Source organism: Tyto alba, unplaced genomic scaffold (genome assembly GCF_018691265.1).
Source record: "Tyto alba isolate M040663 unplaced genomic scaffold, T.alba_DEE_v4.0 Super-Scaffold_9, whole genome shotgun sequence".
NCBI classification, from domain to species: domain Eukaryota; kingdom Metazoa; phylum Chordata; class Aves; order Strigiformes; family Tytonidae; genus Tyto; species Tyto alba.
In genome coordinates, this window is record NW_024881330.1 from 14584285 (window position 1) to 14600697 (window position 16413).

At 38.0% G+C, this 16413-nt stretch overlaps 2 protein-coding genes across 4 annotated transcripts in view; one reads left to right on the top strand and one right to left on the bottom strand.

Moving 5' to 3' along the window:
- SNTB1 (syntrophin beta 1) overlaps positions 1–4422 on the top strand; it is a 115112-nt gene extending 110690 nt beyond the window's left edge. Inside the window, exon 7 of the mRNA XM_042785977.1 lies at positions 837–4422. Coding sequence (XP_042641911.1) covers positions 837–929 — 93 coding nt within the window. The 3' untranslated portion in view covers positions 930–4422. The remainder of the gene's footprint in view (positions 1–836) is intronic.
- Positions 4423–7669: 3247 nt separating this feature from the next.
- Positions 7670–16413, bottom strand: part of LOC104368038 (MDM2 binding protein) — a 29353-nt gene continuing 20609 nt past the window's right edge. For all 3 annotated transcript variants that reach the window (XM_042786145.1, XM_032999647.2, XM_042786146.1), the window contains 5 exons: positions 14375–14641; positions 12868–13114; positions 11653–11766; positions 9841–9906; positions 7670–8325 (listed from right to left, as the gene is read on the bottom strand). In XM_042786145.1, the coding sequence (XP_042642079.1) occupies positions 8290–8325; positions 9841–9906; positions 11653–11766; positions 12868–13114; positions 14375–14641 (730 nt within the window). In that variant the 3' untranslated portion in view covers positions 7670–8289. The remainder of the gene's footprint in view (positions 8326–9840; positions 9907–11652; positions 11767–12867; positions 13115–14374; positions 14642–16413) is intronic.

A 16413-nucleotide genomic window follows, 5' to 3' on the forward strand; every position in this document is an offset into this window, starting at 1 on the left:
TGTCTGCTTAGGCCTCTAAGTTAGCAGTCACAGTGCCTAAAAACAAGGTGCTCATTCCTATGAGCAGTTTAGATACCATAAATTATGCATCTAAACATGGTGTTTCCTGTCAAATGTTTTCAGCAGCTCCCGAGCACGTTGGGTGCTTAATTCTTCACATCACCTTTGATAACATATACCCTGCAAACCACTTGTTGCCAGGCTTTCAGAAGGGAATTTACTTGCTCTCAGTAAAGTTGATGTGTGACTGGTGGAAAGGCATGTCTGGTTTGTTTTGATGTGAACCTACTGTTGAACGTGCTGTCCACACTGACAACTCTGTCACGCTTAGCAAGCATGTGGCGAGATCATCTGGACAGTGACGATCAGAAAAAAAGTCTCAGTTCAGTGTCACTGCTGGCTGTGTGAACAGAGGAACAACCGTGCAGCATCAGCTGAAGGTGCGGTGTCCTGGCCTCAGCTGTGAGCAGCAGTGGATGTGCTTGGGTACTGGACAGCAGCCCCATCACCATCCCTGGTCAGAAACAGCCCGAAAAGATGGAGGGGCTGAAGCTCTTGGAAAACATCTTGCAGCATCTGACTCAATTTTCTGCTGTTTACCAAGGTGGATGCAAGCCCAGAGGCACCAGCTCTCGAGATGCTTATTATTTACTTTTAGTAAACTAAATATTTGCAGCTGTATGCAAAGAAAAGACACTATTTTGTAATAAAAGGTTGTTATTGATAGAAGGCTGTTGAAAATAACAAGCAGCAGTTAATCAAGTACTCCAGAAGGGATGAGTTGAACTGTAACCTATTCTAATAATTCTCAACTTGATTTCTTTCTGTACTTTCAGCAACTGGACCTTCATTCCTGCCCAAAACCAATTGTGTTCATCATTCATTCCTTCCTATCAGCAAAGATTACAAGACTTGGCTTGGTGGCCTAAGTGGGATACATCTGTTTCTTCAAAGAAAGACAGAGTGACCACAATCTGAAGTACAGTCGACATCAGCAACCTGTGCCAGCTAGCAGCATTCACCAGCTTGGGCTTCAGTACTGGGCCTTGCTCATTTCTGCAGTCTTCCAAGGCTGAGGTTTCATTTTCATCGACTAAAGAGGTGGCATGACAAGGAAAACGGTGGATTTCACTGTAAATAATGGGGTTTTAAAATCCCGTATCAGACAGTAAAAGCGTGTAGTACCATACGTGTAAATGTTTCAGAATCATAAATTGTGCCTATTTCAATGTACTTGTTTATATCGAGTAAGTAAAGGGCTAAGCAGACAAGAGTGGGTATTGGTTGTGATGCAAACTCAGTGCTGTTTGAGTAGAAGTTCTCCAGGCAAGATTGTCCCACCATCCAAAAGTAAAATATTTTTTTCTGTCCTAACCTGTGTGCCACTTCCAGCAGATTTTTCTTTTGGGGCGCTATCAGAACCTGTTGCTTGAATAAGCAGCAGAGCGTGCAGATGCGCACCTTTGAGTAGGATGCTCTAAAGCAATACAGCTGTGGTCAGCAAACAGCTGGAGAGTCCCTGCCAAGGGGCACTTTCGGATTAAATGATAAGACATCTTGCGTCCGTTCCTGGTGATGGACCCAAAGCGAGACTAGCTAGAGCCATGCACTGGGAGCCAGCTGTCAGGGGGGTGGAGGCAGGAGCATCCTCACGTTACCTGAATCCACACTGAAGTGTGACCTAAGCTTCTGCCAGCGTGCTTCCACAGCAGTTTTCCAGCAGAAAGCTGGGCTGAGCTTCATGTCCTTCTTACCCCAACTGTGTCACCCCCTCAGCTCCGCTGAGGCTGGTTGTGTGGTCTTGGTAGAAGAACAAATGTGAGGAAGGAGGAAGACTTGATTTTTTTTTTTTTTTTTTTTTTTTTGAGTTTTCTAGATTAGATCAGAAGTTATTCAAGCAGCTCCACGAGTGAGGAAATGCACTGGGGAAGGAACACAAGCTGCACTGCCAGAAAAGCCTTAATATGGAAGGAACTGCTCCTACGAGCAGGACTTGGCAAGTCCAGATTTATTCCTTCTTGGTGAAATGTAAGATGTTCACCTCTGCACCCATAACTTCCTAGTTCCTGGTTTGCACCGCAGCTGACTGTTTTAAGTCAAAACACTCGGACCACTGAGTTTTGGCCTTGCCAGCAGTTGCAGTGGGCACTAAGCAGGCCGCAGGCAGGAACGCTGACCGTCGTCGTCAGAGATCATACACACAGCTTGCACCTGGAACTACTACACTGGTTTAATGTGGCTGGGTGGGAACAGAAGGAAGCAGAACACAGATGGCATTTATGGTGCCCTTACTTTGTAAACAGAACTCCTTCATATAGGGGTGGATTTGTGTTTGCTTTTAGAGTTTTGCCCTAAAAAAAAAAAAAAAAAATAGTCACACTTTGAAGGACAGGAACTGTACAGGGATAATAAATTGGAAGTTTGTAGAAGTTTGCTCGTCATACTACAATGCTTCTTTTATTCTTGAGAAAGCACATGTTTCAACTTAATGTGACTTAGCTGGCAAAGAGGAAAAGTAAAAACACAGTTGAGTTCCACATTGTTTTAAGCTAAGTCTTGACTGGTAAGTGTAAATCGTGCTGCTTATTCACAGAATTAGTTTGTGGCAGTTTCCATAGATATTGAAACTAATTAAAAAATTAAGATGATGGGCTGAAATCACAAATACTGAAAATGTTTATTGAAGAACAATAGCTAAATTGCCATTTGGAAGAGCAGCCCCACTCCTGGCACCTCCCACCAGTCAAAAGCAAGCCTGGGAGAGGATTCACCTAGCTGTGAACTTTGTTTTTCCTGTCATGGTACTTGCACTTAAAAATGAATTCCTCGTGTAAATTCACAAGGTAGGAGATAGCAGGTTAGATACCTTGCCAACCATTTCCAAATGGACATTTCTCATGTCGTGAGCGCTGCCGTTCACGTAACGTTCTGTGGCAGTTACTTGGGTCTCCTTTGGCTTGGAGCTTCTAGGAGAACCTCTTCTGAGAAGCTGAGGGCAGTCGGTACGCTGGGGGACTGGGTCTTTGAGTATGAACTCACATCACATCGTCACGTAAACCGTTGTGTGAAGTTTCTAAAAAGTGATTCAGGACACTTTTATCACTGTTCCAAAGTATAACGTAAAAACCTGGACGCAGGCTCCTATAAAAGTTCCAGAGGTTAAAGTGAAAACTTGCATACTGTGGGGTAGGTTAAATACATATGTAAACTATACTGCACTATTTCCTTATTCCTTTAACACTTACAAATCACTGGAATGTTATACTTAACATGTATGTGCATTGTAAATATTAAAAATTCCTATATTAGTACCAACAATTAAATGACACAATATGTAATCTAAGGTGCTCAGTACTATATGAAGTATAAGTGAATAACTAAACGGTTTGCAAAGAAAATTCATATTATATATATTTATAGAAAAAATAATGATAATTACAGAAGCTATTTCTTCACTTTCAGATTTTGGACTGATTCATATTTGGATGGGATAGACAAATGAAATATGGACCTACTCCACATTTATAAGAATATAGTGAATATTTATATTTTAGAGGAAAAAAATATATTTAATAAAGTCATTTATTGGATTTTTGTGAGGCGAGCTTACTTTGTACCCAGACAAGCTGTTTGGAAGACCCTCCTTTGGTTTTGTGGTGGGGAAAAATGCATTTTAAACCTCAGTCATTCTGTTACAAATTCAGTTAATTGGGAGAACTATTCATCATACTGACGGAATGGCTTTTAAAATAAAATTTTTACAAAGTATTAATGCACTGTCAGTGGCACGTCGGCGCTTTCTATCAAGTGAGCTCAGTGTTCCTGTGATAGCGGCGCTGGTGATGCCAGGCTGAAAGCATAACTATGCAGCATTTTTTTTGCTGCTGGCACTTACTGAAAGGGCAAAGGGATGTTCTGGGCAAGGTTGTGCAGGCTCACCTGCGGAAGTTACAGTGATTTCTCTCTTGCTTACGTTTAACTGGGCACTTACAGAAGTCATAAAAAACCAGAACAGAAACTTCTGCTCAAGCTTCTGCATTCAAGGAGCGAGGCCAACATGTGCCTTGCTTAGTTCTTGCAAAGTTAGAGTAAAAAAGATGGTTTTCTCCCCTCCTACTTTAATTCTTAACGTAGTGGCCCAAATAGAAAAGCTAAGGGCGGTCTGTTCTTTCAGTCTGACCCAAGGTATGGCAGACCAGCCTCGTGGAAATCCGAAAAAAGGGGCATTCTAGAGTTTCATTCTTTTCACAAAATACTGACTGTAAATTGAACGGTCTGATCAGAAAGTCTGTATAGCAGCTTCACTGTTAGAAAGATTTGGACACATTGGAACATATATATATGTTACTGGAAAAATGTGATATAAGGTGTTTGTTAAAAAAAATAAAAGAAAATAAAGCTGATCTGATGGTGTTCAGGGAAGCATACTGGTGTTTCCTAAGAGTTTTGCTCTTTAAGTGGAAATAGCATCTCTCTTAAGGTACTTTATAAATCAGAACATAACCCTTTATGCACTACCAAGGAAATCATTACCATGACCAGCATTAGATTTGGTCTTTTCCAAGTAACAAAATAAGTGTTTTCTCTTCGTGTGGAAGGTAAGTATTCCTTCTGCCCACACGGGACATGGGAGCACACCCCACCCAGCTCTTCACATGCGGAAGCGCAGCCGATTTGAAGTAGAGGTTGATCTGATTTCCATCTGCAAGACCTCTCAATGTCTTCTTACTCGTGTTTAAAAGAGAATTGGAAGTGGAAGCAGAATCAGAGCCTAAACAGATGATGTGCTCCAGATTGTTATACCATCATCAATTTGTAAATTTACGTTCTTTTTTGTAAGAGTCAAACCGGCAAGTTTATAACGAGCTGTTTACTGGGGCTATTTACTAAATATATATATAATATATACTATAATGATAGTGTGTATATTACTATATGTATACACACACGTATTACTGTATATACTATTAATATAAAGCAATTGGGAATTGTATCTAAACTGGACACTTCTGAATTCAGTGCTGACTTTGATTTTGAGGAGCAGATATTAGTCATATACTATCAAAATTTTGCGAAACTCAGCCTGCTTGATAGAAGTGAATCCCTAGATTAGCCAGGGCAAAAGTTTTGTTTAAAAGCACGAAGGGAAAAATGCTAAATATTTAAGTAACACAGAAAACAACCTCTTGTGAACATGTTAGCTACTTTTTCCACATAGAATTAGGTTTTCACTTTGTTTTCTTCGTCAGAATTTCTGTGCTCGTTTAAGTAATGGGATGCATTAGAATACAACTCCTGAGGGAGAACTGGAGAGTTTGTGAATTTGGAAAAACATTTGTAGACAAGTTAAATTGCACTGCAGCCCAGTGATATTCTCCATGCAATTTCTGTAATACTAGAATAATCATCTCACCAAATAACTGCAACCACACCAGTGTTGTCTTACCCCAATCTTGTACAAGGGCATAACATGGATTGTGGGTAGACCATAAAATGTATATTGGTGAATAAGACTTATACCCTCTGACTTGCAAAAAAAAGAAAGCGAACGCCCGAGCCTTCTACAGTATAGTATGCGTAGGGCAGACTGCAATTTGGGTTCACCAGCCACAAAAAAAGAAAATAATTTGAAGGTTGAGGCAAAGAGTGACGTTACATTCTGTATCGCATAAGTTACAACATGTTAGCTGAGCTATGGGAACCCTTAGTGTGGGGTTTTTGAACTACAACAGATGTAGGATAATTTCCTTTAGTGCTGCTACAGTAGACCAGGTCAAATTATTTTGCATGGTATTTGTAGGTTAAGAGCACACACAAGGACAGTTATCACAGCTCAAACGGTGCACAGTGCCATTAAGCCATGATAATAAACCAGCAATCATGCTTCCTAAAAAGAAAACCCCAACATAATAACAAAATGCAAATGAGACATGGGCAGCACTGTATTAGTTCAGCACTGGGAATCACGCAAACAAACAGTACATCAAAATGCTTATGTTTCCCTAACTGCTTTCCTGCTGATTATTTCAGCCCAGCCTTTGAGCCTACAGAATTAATTAAAACAATAACCATTGGGTTCTATTTGCTCATGAAGTAAGATAGTTAGCATGGACTTGCTATGGATACCATAGAGAGGTAAAGGAGGAATGAGAAAATAATAAAAAAACCAAAACAATTTAAAACCCCACCTTTTTATAGAAGCCCTTCTACAGTTACGTGCAGATGGTTTTTCATTAAGGAAGACAGTTAAAGATTATTAATTAATTTCTGGAGGAGGATTTTCTTTGCTCATGGCAGCAAGCCGCAATTATTTTACAAAATGTAGCTTCTGTACTTTTGCTTATCAAGTTATGCATAATTTGTTAACTACAATTTTTTTTTTTTGTAATTACAAGTATATAAACTCCCCCAAATTTAAGTAGGAAATTCAGCTTACAGTGGCTTGCTTTGGTATTTGGACAATAGCGTGTCAGCATCCAGGCTGAAGAGATAAGATTATAAATTAAGGCTTTTCTCTCTCTATTTGGAAGTAGATTTTTACTTTCTTTATTCAATAATGGATGTTAAGGAAGATAACATCTTGATTGATTTATTGTTTTATCGGCAAAGCATTTAGCACATTATAAGTGTTTATGTAATTTAAAGTGTTTGGCTCTACTAGTATTCATACAATCATGAAGAAACAATTTCTGTCACGAATGCAAAGAAATTTGAGCTGTACACAGGAATCAATACATTGGAGCAATTTCGTGCACGCACTTATTAAGTAATTCTTTAATTATCTACCTTCATTGTGTTTCTATTTCACCAAATCAGTAGAACCCTTTAAGTTACTAGCCTGGGCACTATGAGTGTGTGGCATTTTGCAGACAAATGCAGTCCTGCTCCAAAGCAGTTGTGTTTGCCCTGGGCTAAGATGTGCACTGGACTCACTGGAGCCCCTTGTCTCAGTGAACAGCTACGTAGCTTCCCCACTGCCCCTCAGATTGCAGCTCAGGAGAACACACCCGCATAGAAAAGGTCTTGCAGAGTTCAGGAGAATAATACTCACTGGAACAAAGGAGCAGAAGAGTTAAATGCAAGATCCTGTAGACACGAAAAACCTCCTTAGGCCTTGGCTTTACAAAAAACAGAATTAAGCAAAGAATAAATGTCACAAAACCACAAAGGCTCTTCAGAGAATGAGTAGATTTCACAGTATGAAGTCTAACCTCCACATGGTTTAGTTAAATGACTTTTTCATAATATTACATTTTCTTTATATTATTATTGCTTAATCCATTTCCCTACCAGGAGAATATAGCAAACAATAACACTGCATCTCTATGTTGGTTTATATGAAGAATAGGAAATCCTTACACTGAAACCTGTAAAATATATTTGTTTTGGTAGGAACTCCTCACCCGAACATAATACTAACCTGAATAATTACACTAGTAATATAAAAATACACAAGCCAGGTATTCTTCTGTGCTTGCAACTCAGTCAGAAATTATTATTTCCCTTCCATCATAGCATGCCAGCTGTTTCACAGCTCTCACCAGCACCATTACTGCTATCAGTTTGATTTTCTCCGCCCCCATGAAAAGAAACTCAGAACTCTGTTACGCATTGTTTCTAAGGAGTGTTACAAAGACTACACATTAAATTATAACAGAAATTCAGCTTGTAAAACGTCGATCCTTTCTTTAATGGGACCTTGCATCAAGTTTCAAAAGACATGCTTTTTATTTTTTTCTTATACTACAACAGAGAGATAATTTTGACTCAAATTCTAATTATGTTTGCTTTCACTTGCAGAATAGGAACTGTTCTTAATTATTCTATAAGCTGTTGACGCTGTAAGCAGCTGTTTATACAACGGCAAGTAGTAAATAGAATAGAGGTCTTCACACAAAAAGGTAACACAAGTAGTTTTGTTATTAAAATTAAATCTGGTGGGTTTTTTATTCGCATAAAACCCAAACATACGGGTTGAAAAACATACATAGCTTTATCAAACCACGTCAAGCTATATTACTTTTAACAATGAAACATAATAAATATGCATATAAAATAAATCCTTCTTACACTTGAATTTTTTTAAAGAATTAAAACTTTCAGTATAAAAAGTTTCAAACTATGTTACTGTGCTTGAGAATTGTGTCTATATAATTACACTGACCAAAGTCCTTCTGGTCTGTAGATACCTTTGTGCATGTCGGGTAGTATAATGCCTTTCTTACAATCAATCAGAAGTGCTCTGTCCACAGTTTCTAGGAAGGTGTGAATAACATCCATTCAGTACCTCTACTTGCCAGTCTTCTCCAAAACCCATTCAATCACCTGGGAAAATAAATGAGAAAACAAGCCATTTAAATAACTCCAGTTCTTGAAAGCAACTTAAGAACACCTCATACACTTTATCAATTCTTTCCGCATCACAGTCTTTATCATCACCTGTGTGGGGTTTAGGGAACAGGATTTAAAAGTAATCCAGGAGAGCTGTTAATAAACTCAGATGATACAATGTTACCCAAGAACTGTATTTAACAGAATGCCTTGTCTTTAGAAAAAAACATTTTTAGATCCCCTGAATTGAGCTCCTTCACCCCAGTTTCTCCATGTACTAGCAACAAGGTGCACACCCGGGGCTAAACAGCTAGAGCTTCCAGCACAAAAATTCCTAAAGCTGTAAAAGAAAGGATAAAGAATAATCTGTGCACTGCTGTATCTGCCACCATTATCACTGCTATTTCCCAAACAGGATAGTTGGTCAGACCACTCTAGTCCTGGGCAACTATATTTTTTATAAGGTAGTTTCAAAGTAATCTCTAATACAGGAAGAGGTGGCCCGCTTAAGAGATCCCCAACAGCAAACGTACACAAAGACACCAACTGGCCCCCCAGACAAAGATGGTGGTGAGAAACAGTGTGCCGGCACAATATCCCCATTCACCGCCAAGCGTCACAGCCCGTGTAATTTTTGAAACCTTATGCTCTAGGAAGCAATTCACAAGGGAACATGGTACAGAACACCACAAACACTGCTCTCACAGAATAAACTCTGTGGGGATCTAGCAGTTTTCCTTCAGAGTCCGGGTTTTCTTATTTAACTACCGCAGTCCAAATCCTTCCATTTAATTTATGATTTTGAAAACTGTACTGTAAATACACACAATACTTCTTAGTGGTTTATTTTTTTTAAAAAAAAAGAAACAAAAAAACATGGAGTCACTTCATGTTTTTCAGAATTTAAATCAGTTACCTAATTTCTGGAGGACAGGACTATTTACTCCTGTCATTTGCTGTGTGTTACTGTTCACATAAGTCCCACGTTACACACAAATAAGTTCATCTGATATCCCTTGTGCTTACAGTTATTCCCACACTTAAAATTACTAATATTCATTGCTTCTTTTAAGAAATTGATTTCCCCTTGTAGATCCTTTTACTGCTTCCTAACCTTTGAAAAGAAATATTATTTCCTTCAACACAAGAAGAATTCCCTAATGATCCAGGCTTCTCTCAAATGAAGAAAAATCTCATCTCTCCTTTTTTTTTCCCAGTGTTGTGGAAACATTTATTGCCTTAATTTCCATTTCTCACTGTGGTGCATCACATTGGCAGCTGTCACTAGAATACCATCTAACACCTGAATATATGCAACTGGAAATTTTGCCATGGGACTACTGATTGAAAGAAAGTTTTTGTGAAATCGGGGAGTGAAATAAGACCAACAGTCAGCGGAATGCATCTCTTCATCTCTTAAAGCTGTGGAATAAACCATCCTACACCTAAACTGTCACAGCTACATTTAGCCTTGGCTAGTTAGAGGAACAAATTAGCAAATGGTCTTACCTGTTTAGCATTGTTATTTGCTGTTTTCTTCATTTCATCAAGAAGTCCTCTAGAAGTTTTAAGATCCTAAACATGAAACACAGTCATAGAAATTAGCAAACTCATCTGTTCACTCTAATTTGGATTATAAGAGTCCAAATAGCCAGGGGGATGTTACCCTTTTATCACCTTGCTCAGAATCACAGAAGAATAATTTGACTTTGGTTTGGGTTTTTTTTTTGTTTTCGTTTTTGATTTTTTTTTTTTAATATAAATCTATTCCAAAGTGTTGCAGCTTTCCCTACAGCACTCCAAACCTAGTATGCAAGCACATGATTGAGTCACACTTTTCCTAACCTTCCACACAGTACCAGATTTCTTATTTTTCCTTAAATGATATTCAAAAATATTACAGTCTTCATTGAAATCTTATTTTTATATAAACATGGAAATCAGCTGTGTACCTAGATTGCAATACAGAGCTCTGGCAAAGAACAGTAAAAAGGATGTGAAGGAAGAAAATCAGTGGAACACGGAAAACCTAGAATGGCTTGTCTGTTTTGCTGTCCAATTAGACCAACCTAATCCACTCTCTTAAACAAAACAAGCACATAACGTTGTCTAAAGAGAAAAAAAAAAAAGAAAATTCATTTTCTACTTGTCTCTAAAGGAAAATGATACTTATGATATCGTGCTTCTGAAGCACACAGCACAAAAAAGGATTCAAATGACTCCTACAGACCGGGGCTGCAAGACAAATCAGGAGAACAAAATCCTGCTACACCTTTCTCTAGATCAGCTCGCTGAAGGACAGGATCACTGCAGCACTCTTTTTTTTTTTTTGCTCTTCTACTTGGAAGGGAGCCATGAACACATCTGATTTGCCCTACTCACTCATCCCTACACACAGCTCTTTCCGATTTTGGATTAGAAGATCTTTCTTCAGGGCATCTTTCAGGGAGATTTGGGGAGTGCTTACAGAAGGACTGTGCAACTGTGTTGTAATTATTTAAGAAGTTGGTGCTCATCAGCAAGATGTTCTAATTGTCTGTGTAAGCGTTCAGCCCTCTTCGATTGCAACTTCATTTAGCTTAAATCACCTTTACTGAAGTTGACTAAACTGAGTTAGTTCACAAACAGTGGTAGGCTAAACACATGCAAAAGAACAGAAACAGCAGCTTGGCTTGTGAGCAATAGCTTTTAAACACCCCGTACTGTAATTTAACTCGATTTTGCACCCAGACTAAGTAACATGGGCTCAAGCATTGACCCTCAGTTTCCCAGGTATTGTGGGAAGAATTCTCATCTCCTCCTAAAATTGAGACTGATGCAATTGTACAGGGTGCTGCCAAGTCAGCGTGTGTTAGATAGTTGTGCACATTTACAATGCATTTACAAGGACTTCTGTGAGCATGTCAGAGAACTAGGGTTTCTGCGTCAGCTGTGCAAGCTTTCTCTTGAGCCAATAGCCTTAGAACAAGGGAGAAGCTGAGCTGTCACAGCTAGGGCTGGGAGACACCTACAAAAGCTAAGGAAGAAATATAGTCTTAAGCATGACCTTACCTAACAGACTACTGCTTTAACACGTTATCTCACATAAAAGACTACTGCTTTATAAGGTCTAAAATCAAATAAACAACCACCAAAATATACTGTAAAGCTAGCTTCTGCATTTCACAAGTCCAAAGGTTTATCCACACACTCTACTAACACACCACTAGGAAATATTAGCTTAATCACGTCTGAATATCTCACAGTCCATTTCAAGTTTTATTCAGGAATGGATTCACTTAACTAAGAACAAACAACTGTAAGAGCACGTGTTCTACTCACCTTTAAGTAAAACTTTGATATCTCAAAAAGACGCTGGCTGCACGATGCAAAGCACATGTGATCCTCTGCAATTCCATGGGTTTGAAGAGTTGTAGCAACCACCTCCTTTAGCATCTTAGAAACAATAGAAAGACACTCAAAAGTTCATCCCAATTATCGGCACAAAAAATTTTTCAAGGGAAGGAAAAATAAAATAGAACAGCTCATCTATTTTGATCTTGCCTCTGTATTTAATCCACTGGCAAAATGCCATCAGCCCACTGACTAAATTTGCGCAGTTATTTAACAATCTATTTCCATTTCCCTCATCTCAAAAATTAAGGAAATGCTTACAAGTCAAAGCAATCTAAAAGATCAGTGAATATGGGGCTTGGAAGACAGAAAAAAATTCATAATGCCTTGAATTTTCTCTTCTCCAAAATACTATGCATATATATATGTTTTCTTTATATTGATATTCCCTGTTTGACACATCTATATTAAAAAATAATTAAAAAAAAAAATCAGACACTACAGTCAGATTGGAAAATTTACTCTGACGTTCTCTATATCAGAGATGTTTAAACTTTACTGGAGGTCTGAATGAGTCACACTATTTTATACTTACTTGGGTCATCCCTACTTGCCTTTGCCTGTATGACATCACCATTCATGCAGTGTCCTCTCTAGCACCGTGGGATTCATTTAAAATTAGTGTCACCAAGCAAGAAACAGTTTTATGCACTCTACTTTAAAAGTGGCATTCCTAATATATACAGCTATTAATTAAACATTATGGCAACAAAGTATTTAAATGTTATCTCAATTAAGGGATGTGTATAACCATTGGAATATCTTTTTTTTTTTCTCAGAATAGTCTGGTTTTCCAAATGGCTTTGACCCAGCACAGATATTTCTTTGATGCCTTTAGTTTTTATATTAATTTTTGACATTTCATAACTCCTATTCATTGACATCCATTCCTACCTTTTTTTTACCTATCTGTTATCTCTCTCAGCCTTAATTCCCTGGGCACGATATAATATTCCTTACATACTTTTTAATTCCTCACTTCTGTAGCACTCTCTGCAGTGCCTTCACACCAGTGAACAAAATGAAATTTAATAATAACAGATAGAGATGAAGACAGTTGATGTTTAGTTAAAAAATCTTAAAAAATCAAGTCACACAGAAAAAAGAAGAGTTTTTCACTAAGCAAACAACGTGGACCTTTACCCTTGTATGCTTCTGGGATCTCGATTCCTTAGCTGGCTTTGAAGCCTCAGATTCAGTTGCACTTACGCAACTTGCTGAGCCAACCTTAGTGGTTACTTTGTGGGGTTGACCAGGTTTTTTCAATGGCATTGAAGCTAAAGAAACTGATCTTTCCGAGCGCTTCCTCGTTACAGCAACTGCACAGCGACTCCCACTACTTCCGCTTGCCTGAGAGAGGAGGGAATCTGTACCCTCAGATTTGGTTAGCCTGGGCGGGGAAAGAAAAGAAAGATAAAAAGAACTTTTAGATTTTGTACTGACTCTTTGGTGTCTTTGTTTCTGCTGTAGAGGCTGCTGCTAAGAGTGTTAAGTACTGTACATTCATGCAAACAGCATCTGAAAACAGCAGACAGGATTCGATTATGTAACATCTTCTGTAGAAGAACACTTTACTGACTGATTTGGTCTCTGATATGTAGACCCATTGCACCTCTATTAAAAAAGTCTAGAACGAACTGAAGAAGGAGATAACTGAGAAACTCTTTGAAAGAAGGGATAGTTTTGCATATGGACCCTTCATCTAGATGGCTAGGAAGAGCAGAATTTGCTGGCCTCCAGTCTCAGGATAAGACTACACTTCTTGAAACTATCTAATTTCTTTTGGCCCTACAGGAATATCACAACTCATTTTTAATTATGGGAAGTTAGGCATTACAATTCTAGTGGAACAGTGTAATGCTTGATTCTTCAATTGTAAGAGTGTTAGTAATTCCAAAATTCCCATTTATGGAAGGCTGAGTACCGTCGCATAATCTTTCTAACTATTCAGTAAGCTGCAAAAGATACGGATGTTCCTAGAACCATACCTCTGTTAAAGGCTTACTGTGATCAGATTGCAAAGGGTACCAAACCGGAAAGAAGGAAGAAGTGAAGTATTACAGTAAAAAGTGAATTCAGGAGTATTGTTACATAGCAGCTATTATTTATTGACGCAAAGAGTTTGCATCTTCAGAGTGAGGACAAGGCACAAAGGGAAATCTTAAAAACTAGAATTCCAGAAAATACTTTAATAAACAAGGCTGACATTAAGTTTGAATTTTGGTAGGTCATCTTACACCAGCTGTCTTTTGGATTAGGAATTCAAATATTCTGTTTGTACAGTGCTTGGCTTTCTAAACCTTTAGTTGTTTATTTGTACTGCAACAGCACTGACAATTTTGGTTCTAGATGAGGCTATCTGTCATCTTTTCAAAGGAACTTGAGAGTTTGAAAGAAACAACCCCAAATCTCTTAAATAAAAGGTGCCTGTGCTGCATGGTTTTGATTAACCTAATGATATCAGTGAGAGGTCACACTTGAGAAAAAAAAAACCAAACCAAAACAACAAACCTACAGAAGAGGATTAAACAGCTAGAACATTTGTCTAGATAGCTTCACTGAAAACATTTTGAGATTAAAGAAGAGATGCATTTCACAAGAGACTACTGAAATATTTCGTGGTAAAGATTTATTTTATTCAGTGCATTACCTTTTCTGGGGATAAAAGCAATCCAGGTCTTTTGATCTGCGTTTTAGCCTTGATGCCTCTGTTTTGAATTCACTTTGCAAAGACTCTCCATCAGGGACGCTTCCAGGCTCTGACAAGACTGCGGGAGATGGGAGAGGGCTCAAGCCAGCCGGGACAGGGCAGCACTCTTTGGTGCAAGTAGTCTGAGTTTCATAGCGAATAAGGCGAGTTTGAAGTTCAGCATATCCCACATCTCTCTCTAAGGCTCTCCTGTTATCTAGACAATATCTAAAATTGAAATTGGTGAGAAATCGGTGAGAGAAAATCTCTGCTTTATTACAATCAGAAAAAACCCCGAACAGAACTTAGTTTTGACTATCATGTAATTGCCAAAACATTTTTTTGTTTGAACTGAGGTTTTGTTCTGAAAGATACCTTAAACCAGCCCAGTAAATTAACACATTCACTCATGGATTTAGCCATATTTAAGTCTAACTTTAACAAAGAAGCTGAATCATATACTATTGGTAAGTCTTTACCCTGTGATCTTACAGATATGATTTCCATGGATATCAGCAGAAATTTCTTCTTAAACAGTAAGTGATAGACTAGGATGCTGACAATGGATTTTTCACTCTTTATAGTCAGCCCTGTATTGAATTTGTATTATCAATCTCTCTATTTTAGATTTTACTGTTTTTCATATTCAGTCCGTACTTAACAGATGTTACCCCTGTTAACTTGCTAACCAGTGTGACACTCCAATAAAACAGTGATGAGAATAGTTCTGAATCCAAATACATGATGAACCCAGCACACCATAATGGACCTTGCAGCATCCACCAAAACTTTTCCCAGAAAATATCAGGTTATTATAAATAAAATGATACACTCTAATATGATAATATGATCATACAATATGCCTCTGTTTCTTCCTGGGAGAATTAAACTTTCCTAATCAAAAAAACCCAACCAACCAACCAACCCACGATTTCTTCAGTGCATATGCCCTGAGAGAATCACATAGGACATACATGAAGAAAACACCCCAAAGTACAGCATATGTAATTTGCAAGTTATGAATGCTCCAGGAATCCCAAAATGCAACAATACTGACATAATTTTAGGAAGAGACAAGTTGTGCCAAAAAATATGTTGTTGTGAGATTGTATTAATTGAGTGTAACCGTGAGGAAGACAGGCACAGTAAGTGTTTTAAATGCTATTTAGTACAGATTCTTTGCTAACTGCACTCTTTGGAAATTAAACCTTTAGCTTTGTCCAATATAAGCTAATGTAAGCTTATATTCTCTATATCTCTGTGTAAGAGATTCACACTTTTTTAAATGCTAAAAATACAGAAGTGTCACTGAACAAGCACAAGCCTCCCAGCTTCCTATCAATTACAAAAGAATAAGTGGTTTAATCACTCAAATCATAAGAAGAAACTGTATTAAATACGGTGGAGCTGAAAGAGAACAAGTGAAGAGTGATAACTCAGTGAAGCTTACTCATGAGATTACAACAGTACAAAATGCATCTTAGCTAACTTTTCTCTTGTGTAAATGATTTCCAAGATTCCTTGCAAGAGACCAACATTTCATCGCTCAGTAATGTACATTACCTCCACTGCAGGGAAAGACAACAGTATTATCCAGTATTATTCCATCCTTTTCTTAACAAGTATTCTGAACAATACGAGCTCTCTCAGCCTACCCTCCAAACTACTTAGCAATGTTTCCTACTCTTAAGAATTCTAGACATATTCTTTACTTTTATCTATTAACACAGAGTCACGTTAAATGGCTACATCTGATTTTTCCACTTTCTTCAGAGTATTTTCATATTCAGGGAGAAATTCACTTTTCTAATAGCAGACTAGTGAATCCATTTCTACAACCAAGTAAGACTTTCCACTAGAAATAAATTCATTATCTGATAAGAGTAAGTTCTCTTAACTTACAAATTTCAAGGTATTTAATTTTCCTTATTTATATTCTCAGTCCCCTGAGTAATCACATCCCCTACAACGATAAAAATGTTTTTATCTTTAGAAGTTAA